General features: G+C 39.3%; 2 protein-coding genes across 4 annotated transcripts; one reads left to right on the top strand and one right to left on the bottom strand.

The window, feature by feature from the left end:
- The first annotated feature begins 5188 nt into the window (after positions 1-5188).
- LOC128741706 (F-box/WD repeat-containing protein 5) lies at positions 5189-13226 on the top strand. Of its 3 annotated transcripts, XM_053837689.1 has the most exons (8): positions 5189-5726; positions 6017-6174; positions 6353-6530; positions 6588-7007; positions 7132-7487; positions 7542-7882; positions 12283-12433; positions 12495-13226. In XM_053837689.1, the coding sequence occupies exons 1-8, from the start codon at positions 5429-5431 to the stop codon at positions 12594-12596; spliced, it is 2004 nt and encodes a 667-aa protein (XP_053693664.1). In that variant the 5' UTR covers positions 5189-5428; the 3' UTR covers positions 12597-13226. The 3 variants fall into 3 exon arrangements, with proteins under 3 accessions (XP_053693664.1, XP_053693662.1, XP_053693663.1); XM_053837687.1 differs by having other exon boundaries at positions 7132-7882; XM_053837688.1 differs by having other exon boundaries at positions 7144-7882.
- Positions 13227-13321: 95 nt separating this feature from the next.
- On the bottom strand, positions 13322-23265 carry LOC128740213 (solute carrier organic anion transporter family member 74D). The gene is made up of 7 exons (XM_053835745.1): positions 23079-23265; positions 15465-15956; positions 15206-15392; positions 14982-15139; positions 13809-14916; positions 13514-13719; positions 13322-13455 (listed from the first exon to the last, which is right to left on the bottom strand). The coding sequence occupies exons 1-7, from the start codon at positions 23263-23265 to the stop codon at positions 13322-13324; spliced, it is 2472 nt and encodes an 823-aa protein (XP_053691720.1).
- Between the last annotated feature and the right edge of the window lie 174 nt (positions 23266-23439).

A 23439-nucleotide genomic window follows, 5' to 3' on the forward strand; every position in this document is an offset into this window, starting at 1 on the left:
TTTGAAAAAAGTTACTTTTTGATTATTTACTTTACTGATTATCTCTGTTTACCAGTAACCAGTCTTGTGATTATTATATTGTGTTTTGCAGCTGTACCTGGATTAATCCAGATTATGTTCTCTAATGCCAATGTATATGACAAAACAAAACAGCAACATTGCAATTGTTACTCTTTCTCTTTCTCACTCACAGCATTCGTATTGTCGCACTTTTTGTGCCAGTCGCACTTTTAGACTGCGGTGTCCAGTAAGGTGCAAAATCCGGGATAAATTAATCATGACTACCAATGATTACTTAAGATTAACATTGATTACTATACTAATTACCGTTGATTACCTAATTAATTCGTAAATGATTACAAAAGTAATTTCTGATTAATACGCACTTGTACCACAGAGAACAGATGAACAGGCTTGAAGGAAGTAATCGATTTTTTGTGGGTAAAATCTGTTCGCAGCGCCCTCCAGAAATAGTTTGCCAAACGCTTAAAAATACAGCCTGAATTCGTTAATTGGGCCACGACTGCACTCCAGCTGATTCGCTAATTGGGCCGACTGACAGTTGTTAGAAAATTCTAAACTCGAAAATTCCATACAATTTTGACATTCAAGTTGTCACATAGCCCAATTAGCGAACGCCCAATTAACGAACCGCCCAATTGGGTCCTAAAGGCCTATGTCGTTTTTAGCTTGAATCGATGAGGTTAGGGTTAGGAACACATATTTTGATATTCAATTTTATATTTTTAGGCTATTGCCGTTAAAAACCTTTTTTTTTAATTTTGTAAAATTTTGAACAAAAAATAAACATTTGGGCAACCTTACATAGACAAACTATACTTGTGCATGGTTGTGTCAAGCGATGTCTAGACAACACGAATTATAAAAAGAAACCATAGTATGTCTTGAAATGTCACGGAAAACTTTTTGTTTACCTTCACGTTCATGTGATAGTGTATCAAAAAGTCAAAAGTTGCAAAAAGTCAGTTTTCGGATGCAACACCCGCCATCGAGATGCGACCGTGCTTGGTTAGAAACGCACATAAATTTTTGGTCAGCCGTTCGCCCTACTGCTGATTCACGTCGGAGTAGCAGAACATACCAATCTGATTGATTATACGGTGTCAGTTTCGGCTGGCGTTTTTTTCATACTGTTCTGCGGGGTCAATAGACCAAATCATCATACCGTCAATTGACAGATACTGGCGCCCTTGTTTACATTTTGGAAAACTTTCCTTTTCGTTTATAGCGAATGTAGCGCGTGTTTTAACATTTTACAGGCATAATGGCTTTTAAATTTAGTCCTAATTCTGTTTAAACTCGGTTTAAATAACAAACTTGCCGTTTAAACGGCTGAAACTTTTTTGGACTCTGCGGTCTGTTTGTAAACAAGGGCGCCAGTATCTGCCAGATGACGTCACCTTGATTTGGTCTATTGTACCGAGATTATACTGTTGGCCATCAGTTTGACATCGTTTAGTCGTTCTTAGCGCAAACTAGATTTGAACAAAGTCTAGCACCGTGAATCGATGGATTGGAATACATTGCCCGAATCAAAACTTTTATCCGATAACTAGTACAAATTTGATGTTCCACTTCCTCACGACCAGCAAAACGCAGACAAGCACAAGAGACAACTGCGAAGCTGTAACTGTCAAAACGATCAACTGCTCTAATGTCAAACCAGAGTTGCCAGTGACAAAAAGTTATCATTGTTGCCAGAAACGTGTTATTTTCGTTATGTCAAGGATGATCTCTAATGTCAAGGGAGAATAAATTACAATATTTTTGTTTTTTAATTTTTAATGCTCTGCATCTTTTTAAAAAAGAAAAAACTATACTCTGGTAGTCATAATGGGAAGCTTTATCGTTCCTTCTAAAAAAATCATCTTTTTATCACAAATTTTAGGACCCAATTAACGAACCACCAATTAACGAAACTTTGCTGTATATCCATGTACCTTTATTAATATTTCGTTGTGCTAGAGGTATTGTTGTTGCAGTTGAAAACTGTAATAATCGACGTGCGACATTCGGTTTTATTCTTGTTCTGCGTGTCGCAACTACGTCGCACGTGGTGCGCTGTGTTCGCACATTGATGCGCTATACAGCGCACCACCTGCGACGTACTTGCGACACACAGAACAAGAATAAAACCGAATGTCGCACGTCGTTTATTACGGTTTTCAGCTGCAACAACAATACATAGCAGCGATGGCAGCGACATCAAGATTTAGTTTGCCACTTACTGCTCGAGGGGTGCTCTATTGAAGGATTACTCGTAGATTACATAAAAACCTTTTACACACTTTTTGGCAATTACCTGGTAGTCTGTTCTCTGTGCTACAATGTTGCTTTGAGTGATTGATGAATTACCGAAAAACAAACTTTATCTTGCGAAAACTGTCTGACATTATTTTGCTTGTAAATACATAACTTCAGGGAAATGTCAGAAAAAAATCCCTTTAACAGTTATTTGCGCTTTTCTGTTGGAAGTACAAAAGCCATGCAACGCATAGGCGTCACTTTGAAATATTTCACAAACGTTACATTTTAGCTCGTTTCTTGCGCTTTTTCAGTCGGAAATTGGTTTTAAATTAGTATGCGAAAACGAAAGGTCAGCAATTAGCTTTGTTTTAAATCTGTTATCAATTCTTATTTGTATACATCTTTTCGCACCAATACATGTACACACGGCTTCAACTTTTGTCGGGAGGGGTGCGCTGTTGCTTCTGTTGCTCGTCATTTGTATGATGCGGGCGAGGAAGAGATGCCAGTCTTCTTGATGGAATGTTTTTGATGAAACGCAATGGTGTAAGGTAGAGTGACCATATACAGAGTGGCGATATGTCATCCCAAAAGTATGCAATGCTCTAGCAAAGCTTATTTTCTTTCTCTTTCCTGCATACGCGTTGAAATGACACTGACAGATAATTATCATTCCAATTTTGACATTGCCGCCACTCTATATCCAGCTTTTTACGAGCCATAATGGCGGACGTGTTCGTAATATTTGAACAGCATTTTTGACATTTCCATAATACATCGCACGTTTTCTTTCCGTGCGTTCACGGTAAAACTAAATGAATGTACGGAAAGAAAACGTGCGATGTATTAGGGAAATGTCAAAAATGCTGTTCAAATATTACGAACACGTCCGCCATTATGGCTCGTAAAAAGCTGGATATAGTCACTCTAGTGTAATGCTATTTCATTTTCACACACACGAGATGCTGGGATCGAAAACATGGTTGCCTTCTCTGTGACGCGACTTCGCTCTCTTTCATTTAAATACGCAGCTCTTTTTCGCCGGAAGCAGGGCTACGAATTCAAAACAATGTGAGCAAAGTCGGCCAGCAAAGGCCCCATACAGAGTGCACGCGAATGTACAATATTGTGCATTTACTTGATCGATGGATTCCGAGGGGAGTTCAGGTACTGTTTCAAATGTTCCAAAGGTAAGAAATGACTAAATTGGCAACACAGTTCGTAATGTTTTATCGCCATAACTGGCAACACAGGCTCATTGCGTTTCTGTCGCAACCTCAATCGTGACTTCGTGTTAATCATACAAAAGCATTAAACAAATTGTTTTCGAATACGAACGTTATTGCTTTGTTATTGCTTGTTTGGATAATGAAGGATAAACTACGCTTTATTCACTATGAAATTTCGGCAAACCGGTGTTGAAAATACAAATTCATTTCATGCTGAATTTCATTCCGTTTCTTCTGATAGAACGGTAATTCCTAGGTTTATTTAGAGTGACTATATACAGAGTGGCGACAAGTCATCCCAAATGTATATGCAATGCGGTTTTTCCAAGGTTTTTCTTTCTCTTTCCTGCATACGCGTTGGATAGGTCGTCTGCTCGATTGGAGTGACACTGACAGATAATTATCATTCCAATTTTGACATTGTCGCCACTCTGTATATAGTCACTCTACCAATAATGAAACAGCGATGATGACACAATTTGACATTTTATCTGTCAAAAGCTAAAAACGACCCTTTTTACCTAGGACAGGACGTGCCAACTGGCTTCTTACTCTTCTTATTATTATTACCGCCATCCCGATTGAATATTCTTTGTTACACTCTGCACCACTGTTGCCTGCACATATTATCTTAAGAATAACATCGTTTGCCGAACTATAGCTCCCGAATACGCCACAGTTTATGCGACCAAAATCATGTTTTGCATTTCATTTTGAAAATTAAAATTCGTGTACAAACAAAACTAATGTAGAACCAAGCACTAGACCAAGCATAGAACTACAGAATACAAAAGAAATAGAAATTCGGAAATAATAACTTATTGTCGTATTCCCACTAATGAGTTTTAGCAACACTGAAAGCAATACCGCGTTATATTTTCCAGTCAACGGTTGCTCCTCGCTTTCAGCCAATCAGAAATTGAGTCAATTTTGGGTCAACGCCGCGGTTGACACTTGGCACGTCCTGTCCTAGCTTTTTACGACCGTTCAGAAACACGACTGCTTCAACCGTCGTGTCCAGTAAGGGCAAGCCCATGGCAGACAACCATGTTCTCGCCGCCAACATCTCGTGTGTGCGAAAATGAGATAGCAATTCAGCACTGCGTTTCACTCAACTGCCAGCAGTCTGATTTGGGCCCGCTGTCAAATTTTGAGCCCCGGACATGCTGTCGCTGACGTTTACTGCAGCTCGAGATAGAGATGTCGATGGGGTGAGTAAGGGAATGCGTGCACAATATATGACAAAACAAAACAGCAACATTGCAGTTGTCAGTCTTTCTCTTTCTTACTCACAGCAATCACATTGTCGCACTTTTTGTGCCAGTCGCACTTTTAGACTGCGCTGTCCAGTAATGTGCAAAATGCGGGATATTATTTAGAATCGCCGTAAACAGCGGAAGAGAGGAGACACGAAGAGAATCTCTCATTTGCAGATACGTCGAAATGAAAAAGTACCCGAGATTTATTGTTCAGGGTTTTGCGTGAGAGAAAAGGGAGGGGGATATTTTTGCTTTTTGTCATTACGCACTCATTGACAGTTCGGAACGAGATTTGCTGTAAGTGCGAGCAGTCCACGGAAAACGGAAATCTCTTTTACTGCCTTCAAGCTTCAACGCGACGCGAATGAAATCGATCTCAGCTCAGCTCATCAGCTGCTTTATTTTTATTTACAATCGCTTTTACTGTTCTGTGCTTGTGAGTCAGTCGCATTTATTGCAGCGCAAAAGTCGTGCAAAGCAAAATTTTCTGGGCAAATAAAGTTGCATATAGATAAATTCTTAAGGTAAACGTATTTATATTTCGAGTTCTGGCATCTGTATGGGCTACACTGTATCGGCCTTGCCGAATTGCTTGTCAACCGACACTTGAAACCAACGGGGTGGTTTCAAAATAAATTGGCAGTAGAACGAATCTATTAAAAGTTTCGTAAAATGGCTTCGAGAACTGAAACCAGAGGACCTAGTGAAGACGCCGAGGTTCAATTTACCGCTTCGAGTAGTAACAGTACAGAGGAGGACGAGGAAGACCTTGATTACTGCGAGAATTCACCATGGGTTTTTATTCCGGAGCCAGTATTCGCTAAAATTTTCCTCTTGTTGCAACCCAGAGATATCCTAAATGCTGGACAAACGTGTAAACGATGGAACAAGCTGTCTCGAGATGACTATATATGGCGAAAATATTTCCGGAGAGAATTTACGGTTGATGTGAACATTGGATTAAAGCCAGGTGGGATACTATTTTGCTTTTGTAGTACATGTTTCTTGGTGGTGACATAATTACGTTTCGCCATTCATGTGTGTTATTACGTATGAGGCACACTATACAGCGTGTTCGATATAATTTATGGTAAATGTGTAAAAACAACTATTTTTACCTACTGCGCTTGTGGTGGTGCTAATCAACAATCAAAACAGCACTTGCGTAATTATTGTTAGTAAATATTTGCTAAACAATATGTTTTATTAGACCAATATATAATAATTGTTTGCCTTTTAAATTTTTATTTCTAATTTTAGGAGCGGAGTCTTGGAGATCGGAATATAAACGGTTAACCGACAACGTCCCGATGGTCATGACCGACGTGTTGACAAATCATTCTCATCAGGTGTTGCATGTTAGCTTCTCGCATAATGGAAAAATGTTTGCTACATGCTCTAAAGATGGATTTGTCATTGTAAGTACACTGCCGTTTTGCTTCCGTATCTGTCTGTTATAGAGTGTTTGAATACTAGGTTCTTTATATCGAACTTGGTATGGTGATTCAATGTATCAGAAGAATTATTCAATATCTGTTTGAGAATTCATTCTACAGTAATTTTACAATTGTCATTATATAGAGCTTAAATTTGCAGGTTTGGAACTCCGCTTATCCATCGACAATTCGTGACTCGTTTGATATGCGCAAGCTAAGCTGGAAGTATACTCAGTTCTCACAATTCAATCAAAGCGATACTTTACTGTTAGTGTCCGGTGTTCATTTCGGCTCACCCCACAGCACTTCCGGCGAGATTGCCGTTTTCACCGTACAAAGTGAGTTAAGCCAAAGTAAAATTGTTGAAACAATGTTTGACTATTTTCGCTTTATAGATGGATTCCGTTTAAAATGTCGCGTAACTAATCGTCCGTATGACATTTTTGGGACGTGGTTTAGTGACCAACATCTGCTGTCAGGCGACTTGAATTGGTTGGCTCATCTCGTAAGCTCATCGATTCTTTGGTTGAATAAGGCCAATCAAGAAGTTGATTCAGAACATACTCCGATTAGGAATCAAATGTACAAATTTTATAATCGTAACGCAAGTTCTATTAGAGCAATCACTATTGCTAACTGTCCTTGGCTGAGTGATGAAAACAATAGAAAGGAAGAAAGCGGAGTTGACGACCCTGGTACTTCCGGCAAAAACAGCAATGATGATGAAGAAAACGATAGGCGAATTGGGAATCCTTTATCTCACTATCAAATGAACCAAGATCAGGAAATGGAGGATTTTAATCGAGCTGGAAGAGGTCTGTGAAACTTTTCATTGTTTTGATTTTTTTTCTGTTTCTTAGATAATAAGCTTTTGCATATTCAACTCGTTGGTAATTGTTCATAGAATCTCCAGTGCATATCATATATGTTGTTATGTAGTGTTTATTCCAGATATGGATTTGGATTTTCCGTATATCCCACTCGAAAATTACGACTATGCTAGCCCTATACATTATCTGGACGAATATCGCAGAGAGTACGAGGATAGCTATTACGAATCATCAGATGATTGCTTGGATGACGATGACGATCCGGAGGATGAAGATATGTCAGAGGTGGATGATCTTGACAATCTCTGTCCAAAATACTTAATCTTTTCGACCGGATCCAAAACCTATACACCGCACCAAATTGGATTCAAGCGAATAGGCAGTGTTAACTTTCCCCGACGCCTAGATCCAGGACCATCGTTAAAGGAGCGCATTGCTTTGCGGGACAGGCAGCGCGAGCTGGAGGTAATTATGCGCGAAATGTCTCATGAAGAAATCCGCCTCCAATATATCTTGCAGAATGAAACACCTCCTGTGGAACCGAATTGGGCTAATTATGAATCAGTTGCGGATCGCTTTGATCGTGTAGACAAGTTGATCGATTTGCACGGACACATCATAGGAATGGGATTAAGTCCAGATCACCGTTACCTGTACATAAACAGTAGGCCGTGGCCGAAAAATTATGTGATACGAAATCCATTGGAACCCCCACCGATTGCGCAAGAGATCGATATTCATGTAATTGACTTGATGACTTTGAAAAAAGTTGGCACGATGCTAAGAGCACACAAAGCATACACGCCAAACACAGAGTGTTTTTTCATTTTTCTCGATGTCTGTGATAACTATGTGGCCAGGTGAGTTCTTAATCAAACGTTCTAGTGATGTTACTAGATGTTAGTTTTAAATAATATTAGATGCATAATTATTTATGGATTCAGGTCAATGTGGTTTAATATTTCACGCAATAGATGTTAAGCTGATATCGTCCTTTTAGTAGGTACAGTGGGATTTCAAATTTGGCATGCCTCGATTTTGGCAACAAAAGTATCCGTTTTTGGCAACACAAAATGTGTTACTTCCAAAAATATGCTTAAATATCAGTCAGTTTCCGCATAAATACTTTAAATGACGAAAAATATTGTCGTAAGTGTGTTCATGAAAAAAAGTTTGCGGTTTCGAACAATACTATTTTTATTGCCGTAGGACTACGTCTTACCGCAGGTCACCAAAAACTATCGTTGATTAATCACATTTTGTTAATTTCTAACGCACTTACATTCAACTTTTTCATATCAAAAAAGGGTCTCGATTTTGGCACGGTTTCGATTTTGGCAACATAGGCGATACGCATTTGTTGCCAAATTCGAAATCCAACTGTACAACTATTTTTTTTCTATTTTGAGAAGAGTTTTTACCTTTGTTATACTATAACAAAGGTTTAAAAAATTTTCGAATAATGCGAAGTTGATCCGGGGCCCGGAGGGTCGAGTCACATATACCAATCGATAAGGTTCGACGAATTTTTTAATATGTCTATGAAACAAGTCAGGCAAGCTTTAAGCCAAAAAAAAGTTATTTTAATTTGTTTTCAAATGTGGAACGATGAGGAGTATTTTAAATTTATTTATGTATTAGACCAAAAGCAGAGGTTTTTTTCATATTTTTCGATATATTTATCGCAAACACAAATGATAACTAAATTTTTAACACAAAAGTTGTTTAAACTGCAAAAGTGCTTAATTTGCTTGGCACCCACGATCAGGTCCCGGCATCGTCGAAACAAATAAATGAAACTGACTTTCTCTTACCTTCGCTTCATACATGAAGTGATTAGCTTCAATTGTTGAACAGAACGTTTCAAGCGAGCTTCAGTTGAAGTTGGTGGCTGTTTCAATTGACGACGGCAGAAAGTCAGGCACGATTTGTCAACATTGACTAGGTTAACTTTAATATGCGTTGCATTGTAGGAAATGTTACTCAAATTCAATTTATTTGCACACACGTCATTAGCGAATTGAAGTTAAACCATCAAAATGGATCAACCTTGTGTTTTTAGGCTTGACCTTGAAATGCGGTCAAGCATATAATTAATATTTTTTGAAACGGTGGTTCTACAATTGATGAAGGGATGGTAGGGGAAAGTAATGAATTTTTTTTGGAATGGACGGGGAAAGAGCGAAAAGGTGAGGGGGAGGGGTTATTGATAGCTACGCTTACCAAGTAGTCGTTATGACTCCTAGTTTTTGTCCAATGCTGGAAGGTGCATGGGTCGAACCAAGCTATAATCTGATATTATAACCGGATTCGAACCCACAACATCCGCTAGGGCATGTGACCCGTTGGTACCCATGTACCTTTGAACCGCAGAGGCGCTGGACAAAAGGAGACTGCATAACCCACTTATCAAGGTAGAAAACCCTCCAAACTATGATACTGACGATTTCCCACCGTCCATTGACTGACATGTCCAACAATAATACGGCGAACCTACGTATTGGACATCTCAATGTCCGACATTTTGAACACCATATTGATGGTGTGATGCTACTTCTCGATTAAAAGCAGTACCAATTTTTTCTATGACCGTAACCAATCTTAAAGCATCATCACCTGTCGGAACCATCCATATCATGGCATAAAATTTCATCAGGCGCTCGCTGCCTAAACATGCTTAGTTGGTTTCGAGGTACGATGCTGGTCTAACAAACCAGTCGTCGTATGTTCGAATCTCAGCTAGGTGGTGCTGCTGGATAGAGTCCGTAGGGTTTTTGCACTAGCCCCGTAACTGTCCTAGGGCCCTATTCTCACAGTCACTTCACCTCAACTTACTTCTCTCACGCGCGCTATTCTCACAATCATCTCACCTCACCTAACAGCTTCCCGTTTGATTTGTACAGTCACCCAGGTGAGCGGAGTCACCTAGGTGACTGTGAGAATCGCAAATTGTGCTCTCACCCAATAAAATTAGGTGAAGTGATTGTGAAAATAGGGCCCCTGTACTCCTGTAATAGTCGGCTGCGAAGTCTGTCCATAAAGAATAGTCACGTCTTAGAAAGGACGTTTAATCCCACGGTTTTGTTTTTTTTTCGCTGCCTAAACATTAGACAATCTCCGTCGGTCAAAGGTTTGAATTTCTTGCCGTAAAAGTGGAGAACAATGAACTAAATATCTGTGTGGTAGCCTTCTACAGTCTGGTCTGTTCTAACCCTTATTTTTTGCCGTGCTACGAAAAACTACTTTTTCATCTGCTCGACTTTGGAATGGCAGATTATTTGTGAAAGGTGACTTCAATATCAATATTGCTTCGTCTCAACCAACGCTGAATCCAACCAACTGAAACCAACAGCGCTGAATCAGATCAATAATACTTTCAAGTTACAAACCTTCCTACTGACCCGAAACACATCACCGATCACACCTGAACAACTATTGTCCTACTGATCATGGACTCTCCCAATTCGGTGATTAAGGACTCAGTTACCGAAAAAAGAAATACGAACGAGCTAACCCGTTTCTTCGATGATGATCATCGCCAAGTGCAGAGCGCAAGCCAAGCCATGACACTGTTCGCACCCCTCCACCGTTCGATGATTGATCGTGGTGCAGCCGAACTCAACTTTCGTCTTACGAATGCAACGGACTCGGATCATTTATTTTATCACACTTGTCCCATCTGTTCAACTCAATAACTGAATCTAAACTTTTCCCCTCAAATAGGAAAAAAGTTCTAATCACTCCCATATCAAAAAAATTCAATCCAACCCAGCCTAAGGGCTTCCGACTAATTACTGCTTTTACCTGTCATGTCGAAAGTGCTTGAAAACATACTCTTTACGCAAATCATGGAGTACCTGAACAAATCGCACGCGGCTTTGCCTTTGTTAGCGAAATATCAATCTGGTTACCGAAAAGCTTACAGTTTGGCTTGGCTACCTTTGGTGAAAATAGTGCCTCGTTTGGATGCCCGCATGCCGGGTCACCAGCTCAAGAGTGATGCTGAATAGCATCCTCCCATCCATTCCTCCGGTAACTTCTGATTCTGACCCTTTCAAATCTTGGAAATAACCCAGTGTAGAGCTGCTCTCAGCGTTTCTCGGTCATGGTTAGTTATCTGTTGGTAGCCGCCGGTAAGGAGGCTTTGTTGATCTTCAATAACCCTATTTCTTCTTTAACGTCTTGAAGGTCGGGTGCTGAGATTTTACTGTCTTCCAAGGGCACTCTTAGGTTAACTGCCGGTCCGTCTCCGAAGAACTACTTCCACCTGCCGACCACCTCGCGCTCGTTTCTGATCAGATTCTCTTCCTCATCCTTCTGACGTTTTTAACTCCTCAGAATCGTGGTTAACTGGTTGTTTGCTCGTCATTAGTCAAGCCAAGATCTCTGGTGCCAATGCTTAGATAGTGTTTTCAAGCCATGGCTTAACTTCACCGCTTGTTGGCATTTCCCATTGAAAGCCAATCGTTTCGTAAACTCTAGGTATCACCCCGTTGTAGTCTACCCTAACCATATTCGAGGGTAGAAGCACTTAACTTCTCAGAAGAAGGCAGCGTCTCATCCAGTATCGGCGCGTAGTTCTCGGTAGAATACGGATTAACTAACTGCGTAATAGTGAGCCGAGGAGGACAGCTTTGACGTATCTGGAATACGGTTGACAGTTTTGAGTGCACATATTGCTGTTAAATGATGGTTATAGTTAATAATCGCGCCTCGTTGTGAACGTATGATCGTAATGTTAGAGAAAAACCGGTCATCTATGAGAACGCAGTCAATGTGGTTCATTGTACGTTGGTCAGGTGCTCTCCAGTTGGCTTTGAGGATATATTTGCGTGAGAAAAGAGGTGCTTCGGATCACCAGGCTTAAGATGCTGAGTTTACGATGATCAAGCTGTTCGAGCAGCACCTGATCACTATGCTACTCAACTATACCTATACCATTTGCATGAGTGCCTTCTTCCTTGTCGGTATACGGTCTTAATTTTAATCGGGGTTGGTCATCCAATCTCCGCTAAGGTTGCTCGTATTTCAGCGGGTACTACGAGGAAGTAGGGATGGAAGTTGCTGGATAGGAAGCTAAAGACCACTCTGGGGTCTAATTTATGCCTGCAGGTACGCGATGCGCCAATGTTACGCATTATACAACTAATACTACAAGTAGTACAAGTTAATTTTTGGAGGGAAATTATATATAACTTATTTTACTCGAGCCAAGATTCATTTTATACCATAGGAACGTATTCTATTTTTTATTTGCCAGTGGTGCTGAAGACATGCATGCTTACTTGTGGGATCGCTACTATGGCGTTTGTTTGGCCAAATATCAGCACGGGGATGTTGTTAACAGTGTTGCCTTCAATCCCCGAGATAACGAAATGCTGGTGACTACAAGTGATGACTACGAAATCAAGGTACATATTTACCGGTACGTGGAAGCCAGTGCCAAAAACTAATTTTCCTGCTGTTTTCTAGATTTGGAGATCACTGGCGCAGGCGAAAAAACTGGGAATTCAACCAGTAGGTAAAGCTGTGGAGTTCAGAAAACTGAAATCAACAAGAACGACAACTGCCTAGAATGGAATGTCCTATTGGAAGCAATTCTTCCTGGAATCTCGTAATGTCATGTTAATAATTTTGTTCACTGATGCGAGTCAACATATTGAAAACTGTTTGTTATTGTAACTCTAGTCGATATAGCGTTGAATCGGTAGGAATCGAGTTGTTTTGAAGTCAATTTTATATGGTTAATAATAGCGTGTTATTATGAGCAAATTGGCCATAACTAGCTGATGCTGATTTACGATGCTTAAACCTAGATTTTTGCATGTCGTTCAAATAAGCGTTTACTTTTAGCAACAAAGTAAGAATCGAATTGCAAAACTTGCAGCTTGTTCTGGGAGGTGCGTGACTTGAGATGGCCAATTTCATTTCGAAGTTACTAGCGTCTACTTCGGCAATGTTGTGTCGTCACTCTTTGTATCGCTCAATAGTGGCACCTTAATGGAGTTAGCCGTCTTAAATCGTTCGCTTTGCAAGAAAAGCACCCTTTGTAAAAAGCTTTTGTTCTATTTGAAAAATGTTCGAGATTGTTACTCTTCAAAACAGAAACAAAAAAATTAAACAAATTTATTGCTTTAACAAATCACAGATTTAGAAGATATATTTGTAAAGACTTTTTACTATATTTTACTGTTTTAAATATAAAATCACATAAAATCTTATAGTTACAAGTTGTATCCGAAATTTCCTACTCCTCTATAGAGAAAATTAAGTGACATTCATTATCGCGTTTCGGGGATTCACGAAAAGGCACTCTTGGGCGGAACTTTGGCGACCGTTTTCTTCTCTTCCGCTTCCCGCTCACCGTACAGGTCCAACGATCTTCCGTACCACCATACCAAAACGTCGAATAGTACTCCCACCGTCGTAAGAGCTGTTGTAGCAAAAAATATAGTTAATTAACCGTTCAAATGGTCTCGCCACCTTCTTACCTAGTGCCGTAAAGTTGATATAATACCGAAATAGCCGTTGATCGTACAGTTGACAGTTTCCTCGTGTGCCACACTCTTCCGTCCACACCAGACACGTGCTGTCTATTATTCTTCCGTAGATAATCGGCCCAGGAATGAGTGCGAACAAACTGATCATCATCAGAATAAGGCCTTGCGTAAAAGACTTGTCTTCTTTGGCAACACATCTGCAACAAAACACTTCTATTGTCAAGAAAGCTCGATACACACCAGAGCGGTTTTTGGTCTAGTGTTTCTTAGGAAGAAACAAGATTACCTGTAATTAACCAGTAAATTTCCGATACGGCCGGAAGCACCGAAGCAGTTGATAATACTGGATATGATGGAAAATAGATAGAATCCATAGGCGCATCCTTTCAAGCAAGCACCGGGTATGAGCCTTGCACTGAAAACTTCTTCGTCCTGGTAGGATGTTGTACTGAGCGTGCTTTTACCACTGCTGCTGCTAATGGTGGTGGTATCCGTTAGTTCTCGTCGTTGCCTCGATGGGTCGTGTTCTTCACTTGATGTAGCATTGAAATCTCCTTCGCCGTTTAATAACCGATCCAAGTAGTCCTGCACATTTTCATCGTAAATGTAAGAATCGTCTTCCGACGTGTCGTTTGCTGATTTGATTTCTAGGTTTGTGACATTCTCCTGTGGTAGCAATGATTTGAACTTTGGAAAATCTTCATATTCCGGATCTTCAGTCGAGCTAGTGGTCGTGTTAGTAGTAGTGGTAGCGCTAGTAGAAGTTGTAATACTGTTTGTTACGTAGTGACTTGGGGATGAAGGCTGCTTTGTTGTTGGTGGTTCAGAGTACCGGAATGACGTTTCCCAGGGTGCTTTAACAGATGAATAGTTTTCGTTTTGACATGTGCATTGGTCGTAGAATTTTCCAGTAGCATTCCACATATCACAACCGGCGTGGCATGCCGAGAAGAAGGTGATTCCCGTCTCTTCCTGGCAGATAGGGCTGTATGGAATGCCATCACAATGACAGTGACTATTGCATGCAGTTGATAGATTTAGTCGGCCTTGAACAAGAGGCATATTGCCATCCGGACAGGTTAGGAACAGGTAAGAAAACTGACCACACATGTAACCAATTCCGACAATCACGTTCCAAAACAAAAGTATTTTCGGCGATGGTTTCTTCTTTGAGATAACGATGCCTGAGATTAAAAATCCTGCAACCATTCCGAAGAGGGTAATCGGACCGGTGATCACTGTCGCGTTAGCCGTAGATTTATGAAACTGAACCTCAATGTACTTGCTGAGGAATGTAATGTAACCACTAGAGCCAAGAATGTAAAATATACCAGAGATTATGTTAAACATCAACAGTTTATTTTTGAGAAGCCGCATCAGTGCCTTGGGAAAATCTGTGTAAAGTATAAAGCATATTTTCTGTGTTATTTTTTACTGAAATTAGACAGCGGTATCGTACCTTTCAATTGCGGGAATTCCACCAGAGGTGCAACCACTTCATCTGTGCCATTGGGTATGGTATGATTGGTATGGTCTTTTGCTCTACTCAAAGGATTCTTTTCTCTACCGAACGCTTCCGCATCATTCATCAATACAACAGGCATATTAGATTTTGGTCTAGCAAATTAAATACAAACAAACAAAATAAATTATCATTGATATTAACAATATGATAAACAGTACCGTTTAATTTCCGTTGGTTTGTTCTTGGGCAATTCCTTCGGGAACAGTCCAATTAGAGCTGCAAAGACCAACATTGCTGCACCTAGAATAATCCATCCTAGCCACCATGCACCCAGCCAACGGGGATCGGAACTGTCGATGACGGGCGTTTTAGAAGGATCAATATAGATCTTAAGCGCGAAATAACCTGTAATAAATTGTAGTTGTGCAGTTAGCTACCACTTTTTCTCACGTGATAGTATCGTTTTGTAGGTATTACCTAGTGCAAATCCAACGACCGGCCCAAATGTTCGTAGCGATGAAGCATAAGCTAGCATTAGTGGCGTGTTGGTTTTCTTGGTATTATCATCCAGATATGTTTGACCAAGCGAATAGTAGAGAGTGTTGCCGATTCCCAGCACGAACTGGGACATAAAAATTAGTATCAGTGGAACAACCGAGATAATATCATGACACTCTTTTGGTGTAAAGGCACTTAAACAGAGACGATTTGTACTTTTTACTATAGTCGTGAGGTTGTGACTTTTTAAAAGTGCTTCTGCTTCCTGATCGTTAATGAATTCCTTAGTGAGCTGAAGCGCAGATTCACCTGCTCCGTAGATGAAGTGGGGTGAGGCCAGGATAAAGCATGAGAGCGCGCAAAACACGACGCCCCATGCTATCCATCGGGGTCTGTTGCGATGTCCACCAACGTACGACAGGATTAGCGAAAGCAGGATCTGCGATATTTCATTACCGCTGAGGATGATTCCTGAAACAGATAATGTTTTTGATCAGTAAGTTATGAATTTATTATTTTGCGATACATGAATTGAACTGTTGAAAAATATTCGTTTTGGCGTTGGAGAAAAATTAATGCAAAAGTATGATTTTGAAGATATTTAATTCTTTTAACAGTGCATATGTACACGCTTTAATTCAGCGGTACCCCTCAAATTATTATTTGTTCCAAAATCGGATTGTTCAAGAACAATTTATCTATTCATATGACGAAAAAAGCAACGATTTTTCTACCTGCTATCGAGATTGTCTCTGATTGATTCGGTGATTAACTCAGTGCAGTTCATTATGTGTTTGAAAATAAAGTGTTAACACTGATACCTAGTCTTCCTAATTTCCTATAAATAATACAGTCCAGTCATTTTTCCATCGATGCTGGCTCCGATATTTTAAACCAACATTTGATCCTTTGAGCCGGATGGTGGTCCGGTTAGCTTGTGGAAATATAAGTGAAAAGCGTAGAGGCAGTTTTGATAGCGTGTGTTATTGAAGCATCTTACGTGGCTTTAAATAACGTAGCTAAGGAAAAGTGCCGAAATAATATTGAACAGCAATAGGACACCGCCTCTAGTTTCTGATAATAAATTACAGAAGTTGGCGCTAGTGTTTCATCATACGCCATGCGTGAGAATAAGCTTGAAACTATCAATGTTTCCCTGTTGAATACAACAGATGTCGTTACTTCGTAACGTATATTGTACATTTCGGAAACTACTCAATTTTGCGCGACAATAAATTTACTCAACACAGCAACATTACTCTCTCATGCATCTTAGTTTCTTTTGTGTTTATCGCTAATCGCAATATAACGTTTGACACATGAACCAATAAATAGATGGTAAACATTATTTCTATTTATTGCGTTCATGTTGCGAAATTTAATTTTTTCGAATTAAAATGTCCCAAACAGCTCCTGGCTGAAAATTAAGTACAACAGAGTAACTGTATGTGTATCACAAATAAAATATGATTAGTGATTGTTTTTCAGGTAGGTTAACATAGATAAGTGGGAAATTTTGATTTTACTGCCGCTAGAAAAGCGCCATCTCTTGAATAGCAACGGTTCGTATGGTGTCCTATTGATCGACAAAGGTTTCTGGTAGAAATTTCCAAGCGTAAAGTTTTCATCCCTCAGTTTATTCCCACCAAAGTTAATTTTGAAATTCGACTAGATGTCTACCAACTGTACTCCGATTAAAAAGGTGAGTCATGACAACCCGTAGGTTCTAAAAATACTAACCGTCGACAAGGAACTCTTAGAAAGATGTTCTGAGAGCGAAATAGGCATCAGTGCCAAAGCAAGGAGTTGGAATTCATTGTTTCTTCTGTGTGAGTAATCAAAAGTTTCTTCGAGTACAAAATTCCTGTGGCCATCATTTCGGATGAAAATGTTGCAGCTAAAGAAGTAATTTGTAACTTTGAGTAGCGTTTCTTCGTGGTATCGAAGTGCATCGAAGAATTAATAATGGCAATTTTAGCTGACCATGTTCCTCAAGAAGGAATAGCGTAACAAGCAGCTCCCATCACACCGCAAATAAACGTTCAATAGCAAGCCCTGCGAGCTCCACTACCGACCTTCGATGGCCAGTATCGGCATTAACCTTAGGATAGCGTGTTTTCCGCAATTTTATGAAAAATTGTTCCATAGTAACTACTTTTTCTACAACGTTCTGTAGAACGTATTTAACTACTGGAATATGAGGTGTAACTATTTATCTAACACTGCTTAATTTTTTTCCTTTTTAGATCAAGCAACTGATTAGATAGCCTTTTTACTAAAAGCTTTCACCTACACAATTGTGTGGGCTAGTGGGCTTAAAGGGTTAAAGCTATGTTCCAGGACTTAATAGAAACTTCTCGAGATTCAGATGCTGAGAAGCTATATCATCTGGAGAAATGTTTTATCGGTGACACCAAGAACGTTAAAAATGCTGCTACTACGTTACTAACTACGCATACAGGGTATTAGGTAGCTTAGTATAAATATTTCAGGGGGTGATAGAGAGTCCTACGCAAATGGTGAAATCTCCGGTTTTCAGCTCTATTTCCATTAAATCAGTTTTAGTTCAAAAAGTTTACGCCAGTACCTCACACCTTGCTCGTGAGAAGAGAATTTTAAGGCCATACTTGACGGTCCCTGATATGAGAAGTCATTAGAATGAATCGTAAGTCAACATGCCGAGTTATCCGATGAAATAGATATTGCTGCGAATGGAAGGGTATCCAGTAATGTATGCATCACTCAGTCCGTTTCTGAATGATAAGAATTTGCTCCGAGTTAGGGATCATCTGCAGAACTCATGTTTACTGTACGAAACCAAGCATAAATGTCTCTTACCCCTCGGACGGACTCTTATTGTCTAAGCTTTCCTACGTGCATTGCATAAGTAAAATCTGCCCATAGGACCTGCCCATAGACCCATCAGGACTTCTCGGCATTTTTCGTCAACGGTTCAGGACGCGAAGGGCAAAATCAATAATAAGAAAGATTTGTAGACGATGTATCAGTTTCTTTATGGTTAACCCTAATGCAACCGCGTGACTCCTGCTTTCCCGTTTGAGATCACCGGAGGGGGTTACGCTGGGCCCATTACTATCAAGGAAGGACGCTGTAAGCCGAAGCACATAAAGGCATAAATCGCCCTGTTCGTATGCCTTACAACTAAAAACGTCCACCTCGAGCTAGTGTCAGATCTTTTCACGGATGCCATGCTGGTTGCCTCAGATCGCTTCGTTAACCGCAAAAACTATGGATGAGAGCGTTGTGGTATGAAAATGCAACTAATTTCGCTGAAGCGTCAAATGAATTACGTCGCCTGTATCAATTATTGAACTAGGGTACGAGAGGGTATTCCCAGCACGCTTCTAATTTCGGCATACATTACCTTTTTTGGCTACACTTTTCCAAATAAAAACTTTGCCGCTATATAACAATACTGAAACGAATTTAGCACTCATAGACTTTAATGTGTTATAACTATTTTCATAAAATTGTAAGTAATTTGCTAAACTGGCACGTAATCAGGCTGAAAAAACGCGTATCCGCTCTTGATGATGGTTTGGAAAACACACAATTATGATCACGTTTACTTATTCTAGAAACTAAACAGCTGTGAATATGCTATCACAGAACAATTATATTTCTTTTTATCACGGAAGAACACAAAAATTCCCCTGTGATATGAAAATATAAATCAATTTTCATTCACTAGCCATTAGCAGCATTTTGTTTTTAATTCCAGCATATGGTGCGTTATTTACACTACTACCGATATGTGAGGCCTGAAACGCCTGAAAAGCTTCTATCGTGTTGACATAGCTAGTATTTGAGTGACAACCACTTGCTTCTGGTGCTAATGTATATGAACGATTCAATAATATACTAGCGCCAGCAGCAAGTTGTTGTCACTGCAAAACTAATTATCTTCAATGAGCCCGGAATGTAGGCAATACAGAAACGTTATCTATCGGTCTCTTTTGATCTGTTTCTGCAAAGCATCTAATCCCTGTGCAGGCTACTACGGCCGGTCGGATTTAAAAAACACAGACACCACTATAGAAAATGGGCTGAATTTAGCCGCAGCGACTTCATCATTTCTCGCGACTATAACTCAAATTCAGTAGCGTTTCATTAAAACCAAAATACACGGCGATATTCAGTAAATAATATTCTATCAACTGTTATAAAAATCTTGTCTCGAATAAATATAGTTTCAACGTAATTCCTGAATATTGTTCAGTTCAGCCTACCGCTTAATGGGCTGGAAATACCCACCCGTATCCTATATCAGAGTTCCTGTTACCGAAGGAAATCGAAAGGAATTTCATTCCTTCTCGTGTGTCACATTTCGGTGGTTTATGGGAAGCAAGATTAAAGAGGGTCAAAATCCACTTGAAGCAAAGTTTATAATCGACTGTTGTGACGTTTGAGGAGTATTATACAGTTTTGACGAAGTTCGAGTGCGAGTCCATACTCCATACTTAATTCACGTCCGCTGTATGTCTTGTCAGAGGATCCCGCCGATCCTCTCTCTATTACTTTAGCACACCTCCAGCTCGGAAGGAATCATTTTTGGAAAATATGATCCTAGGAATATTTGTGCACCCTTTAAGCCAGAAACAAATGGACAGGGAAACAACCTAATTTGCACCCGAATATAAATGTCATTTTCGTTGAACACGATCCAGCTCAAATATGGCATCTTGAAAGGTTAATCACAATGTTCCCAGGGAAGGATTCAGTCGTCCGAGTAGCCGATGTCAAAATAGCTTGTTGGTTCAAAATATCGAAAACAACTGCACATAGTTTTTTTTAGAAGTGTAATTTTACTACAACTTTGCCGAAGACACATTTTCGACCAATCAAACCAATAAATTTCGAATATCAAATGTTGTATTAAAAGCGCACAGAAACCTTGTGAGGTTTTGGCCAGATCAACAAGTTACCACTACAGCCGAGAGACACTTCAGTGGTACCGTGATAACAGAGTGGATTTAACCGAAAAGGTCCTAAAACCATGTAATTCTCCTCAACTTCGCACGATCGAGGTAATTGTTAAGTGGAAGATGGAAAAAAGTGAAAAAAAGTTTTATGACAGTTCAATTGAAAAACCTAAATTTTGATTACTAACTATGCTGTACCGTGACCACTCCTAATTCTGCGCAGCTCCTAATTCTGCGCATTTTTCTTTATATATGTATTTTTCAACATTGTGCATAACTATGACCATTGTGTTATTTTTTTATAAATACCTGTTGAATATTACGCCATTATTCACCAAAGAGGCATCATATTTGACAGCGAAATAAATTAAAGTGAAACTGAAAGTGTTCGGACAGTTTTTGGATCGGTACACAGATTCCTTGCAGCTATTTTTACTGTGTAGCTCAAAGTTAGAAAATTTATTCATAATTTAGTTTCTAGGTATTTTGGTTGGAATTTGTTCAACTTACATTTAGTCTTTTCCCTGATTTCTGAACTATCCGAAACAATTCACAGTCAATATCGAACGAGCGTAAGGCAGATCTACGGGTAATTTTTAAAGCAATAGTAAGTATAATGGTTTTAGGTTTTTACGGGTTAATTTTAGCAACGGTAAGTATGTTTTAGCATTTTCGCAGGTTATTTTTCTGCATGGATAACAATGTAAGTATAATCGTACCTTTAGTTACTTGTTTAAGTTAAATCCCTTCAAACTGCTCAGCTGTAAAATCGGCCCTAGCTTCTCCGTATTGGAAATTAACTCTGGCTGCTTGCAGCTCACCTTACAAACTTTCGCGCACTATCTTCGTATCTTCTGTCTTCACTTCAGAATTTTATATGTCAGAAAACAACGTCGTTAGCGCCAACGCTAAAACTGTCAATCTAGAAAATTAACAAATTTATGATCGAAATTCCTTGCAATGATCAAATTACCCAGCATAGTTAGAAAGAAGAATTAGTTTTAGTCATGTTTTAGACAAAAAGAATGATTGCATGCCTTGCTTTCGTTGGAAAAATGCGCCGCAATAGTGCGCAGATTTAGGCACAGATTTTTTATTCATGTTCCAAATTCTGCGCAGTAATGTATCCTTCGAAGAAATCACGAAAGAATACGCAACCTCACCCAAATGGCTGAGGTATAGAGGCATGAAAATTCAAGTAGAAAGTTTAACATGCATTGATTGGAATCCTGTGTTGCGACTGTCAGGCAGTGGCGAAGGGGTTTCTAATTGAAAACATGAAATTTTTAATATATGTCTAAAGTGTAATATTCAATATGCAGAAACCCTGAATCAACTCGCCCTTCAAGTTATCGACAATAAAATATTTAAAATAAGCCAATCAAAATGATAGCATCAATATTCCTGTGCTATCTGGACAGCACAGGAACGCCAAATCATGGATTTATTTATGGTAATGGCTAATGCCGGATTTTTGACGTGCTTTTAGCATATAATGACATAAACAACATGGTATGACTGTTTATTGTTACTTTTTGGGTGCGCAGAATTAGGAACAAACATGCGCAGAATTAGGAACATGGGAAAGAAAGTGCGCAGAATTAGGCACCATGGATAAGTTTACAAAACGAAAAATATACTCAATTGTTGGTGGACTTTTAATTCCCATGTTTTTTACAGATACTATAGACCGTAGCACTACACGTTGCTGCTATCAACGTTATTAATTTAAGTCTAGAATACTTATAATAGCGGATGAATCATAAAAATGTCTTAACTGCGCAGAATATGGTACGTTCACGGTAAATGCTTTTATGTTAAAATAAAACCGAGATAATGCTGATTTTGTGCGTCCAATTGTTAACTGAATTGTGTTTTATCAGAGGAGAAATACTACCTTAGGAAACTATATCACCAGTCACAAGAATATTAGCAAGCAAGCAGGAATTTCCATTACTAACAAATATCGATTCAAATCGACTGAAAGACAAATTCAATACGCGAAATTTTTGCATTTATTTATTCTTAGCGAAGCAGAATTGAGACAATTTATCTTTTTTTTTTTATCAATTTCATGACAGGTGTCATCAAAGTATAACAAGCGGCAGAGGATCGAAAATACACTGCACAGGGGAACTAAAAAAATCTTCTGAAAAGCACTTGAGTTGAGTTGACAAGGGTAGCGCAGGAAAAAAAGGCCCAGACAGTTGGTAGCAGAAATCTATAATTCTAACCGCATTCCTTGTTTAGGTCAATAAGTAGTTAAGTAGCTACCTACTTTTAACTTTAAATTGTCTTATTAATGATTTATTAGGCGTGAAAGTATTTTTATTGGGGAGCAAGTTTTCGTCAAAAAAACCGAAACTATTTTTCGTAAATAAAATTTTAAAAAGCACAATTAATTTGTATGTTTACATTTGAATTGTAATGATAAAAAATTCAATTGAAATATAATTTTCTCAGTATTATATGGCGCAACAAATACGGCTGATGATAACGACGTCTCTTTGTTGTTTATAATTGCATTGGAAAGCCAGACAATCGGAATAGGTTCGACCGATAAAGTGCCTCCAATCTTTACTCTAGTATAACGCAAATTTACAAATCACTCGAAAGAGCGTGATAGGAAATAAGTCAGTAATGTTCTCACCTGTGGTAGATGAGGGAATCTTGAAGCGCTTCTCGAGCGTGGTCAATGTGATCACGAAGTATATGTAGGCCATTGCTTGAGTCGTTCCCAGCAGTCCATACACCATGATGAAGGTCCTTGACGTGGCGTACCGCTGGAGCCACGATGGATGCCAGGACGATAATCCACACAGATAGCTGGATCTCATTTTCGATTCTACTTGATGCCACACCGCTAATTCTTATCACTTTTATGAGCACACCTTATTACCAATTAGTGATTGGCACTTTTTTCCTCTAAATGGTTGAAAAAATTCCGATAATTGAATAGAATAGCACCAACAACAGTACCAATTAGTGCGATTCGCTCGTTCAATTTTACT

The sequence above is a fragment of the Sabethes cyaneus genome, chromosome 3 (assembly GCF_943734655.1).
Source record: "Sabethes cyaneus chromosome 3, idSabCyanKW18_F2, whole genome shotgun sequence".
Classification (NCBI taxonomy): Eukaryota; Metazoa; Arthropoda; class Insecta; order Diptera; family Culicidae; genus Sabethes; species Sabethes cyaneus.

What these genes read in the sequence shown, in the direction of transcription:
- LOC128740213 (XM_053835745.1), bottom strand. Translation starts at nt 23,265, where the DNA reads ATGAGATCCAGCTATCTGTGTGGATTATCGTCCTGGCATCCATCGTGG. An exon ending in GGTCGTTGGATTTGCACTAG is followed by an intron (nt 15,393 to 15,464) that starts GTAATACCTACA and finishes AATTTATTACAG; the next exon opens with GTTATTTCGCGCTTAAGATC. An exon ending in AATTTACTGGTTAATTACAG is followed by an intron (nt 13,720 to 13,808) that starts GTAATCTTGTTT and finishes GTTTTGTTGCAG; the next exon opens with ATGTGTTGCCAAAGAAGACA.
- LOC128741706 (XM_053837687.1), top strand. Translation starts at nt 5,429, where the DNA reads ATGGCTTCGAGAACTGAAACCAGAGGACCTAGTGAAGACGCCGAGGTT. An exon ending in TGCCGTTTTCACCGTACAAA is followed by an intron (nt 6,531 to 6,587) that starts GTGAGTTAAGCC and finishes TTCGCTTTATAG; the next exon opens with ATGGATTCCGTTTAAAATGT. An exon ending in TTTTAATCGAGCTGGAAGAG is followed by an intron (nt 7,008 to 7,131) that starts GTCTGTGAAACT and finishes GTTGTTATGTAG; the next exon opens with TGTTTATTCCAGATATGGAT.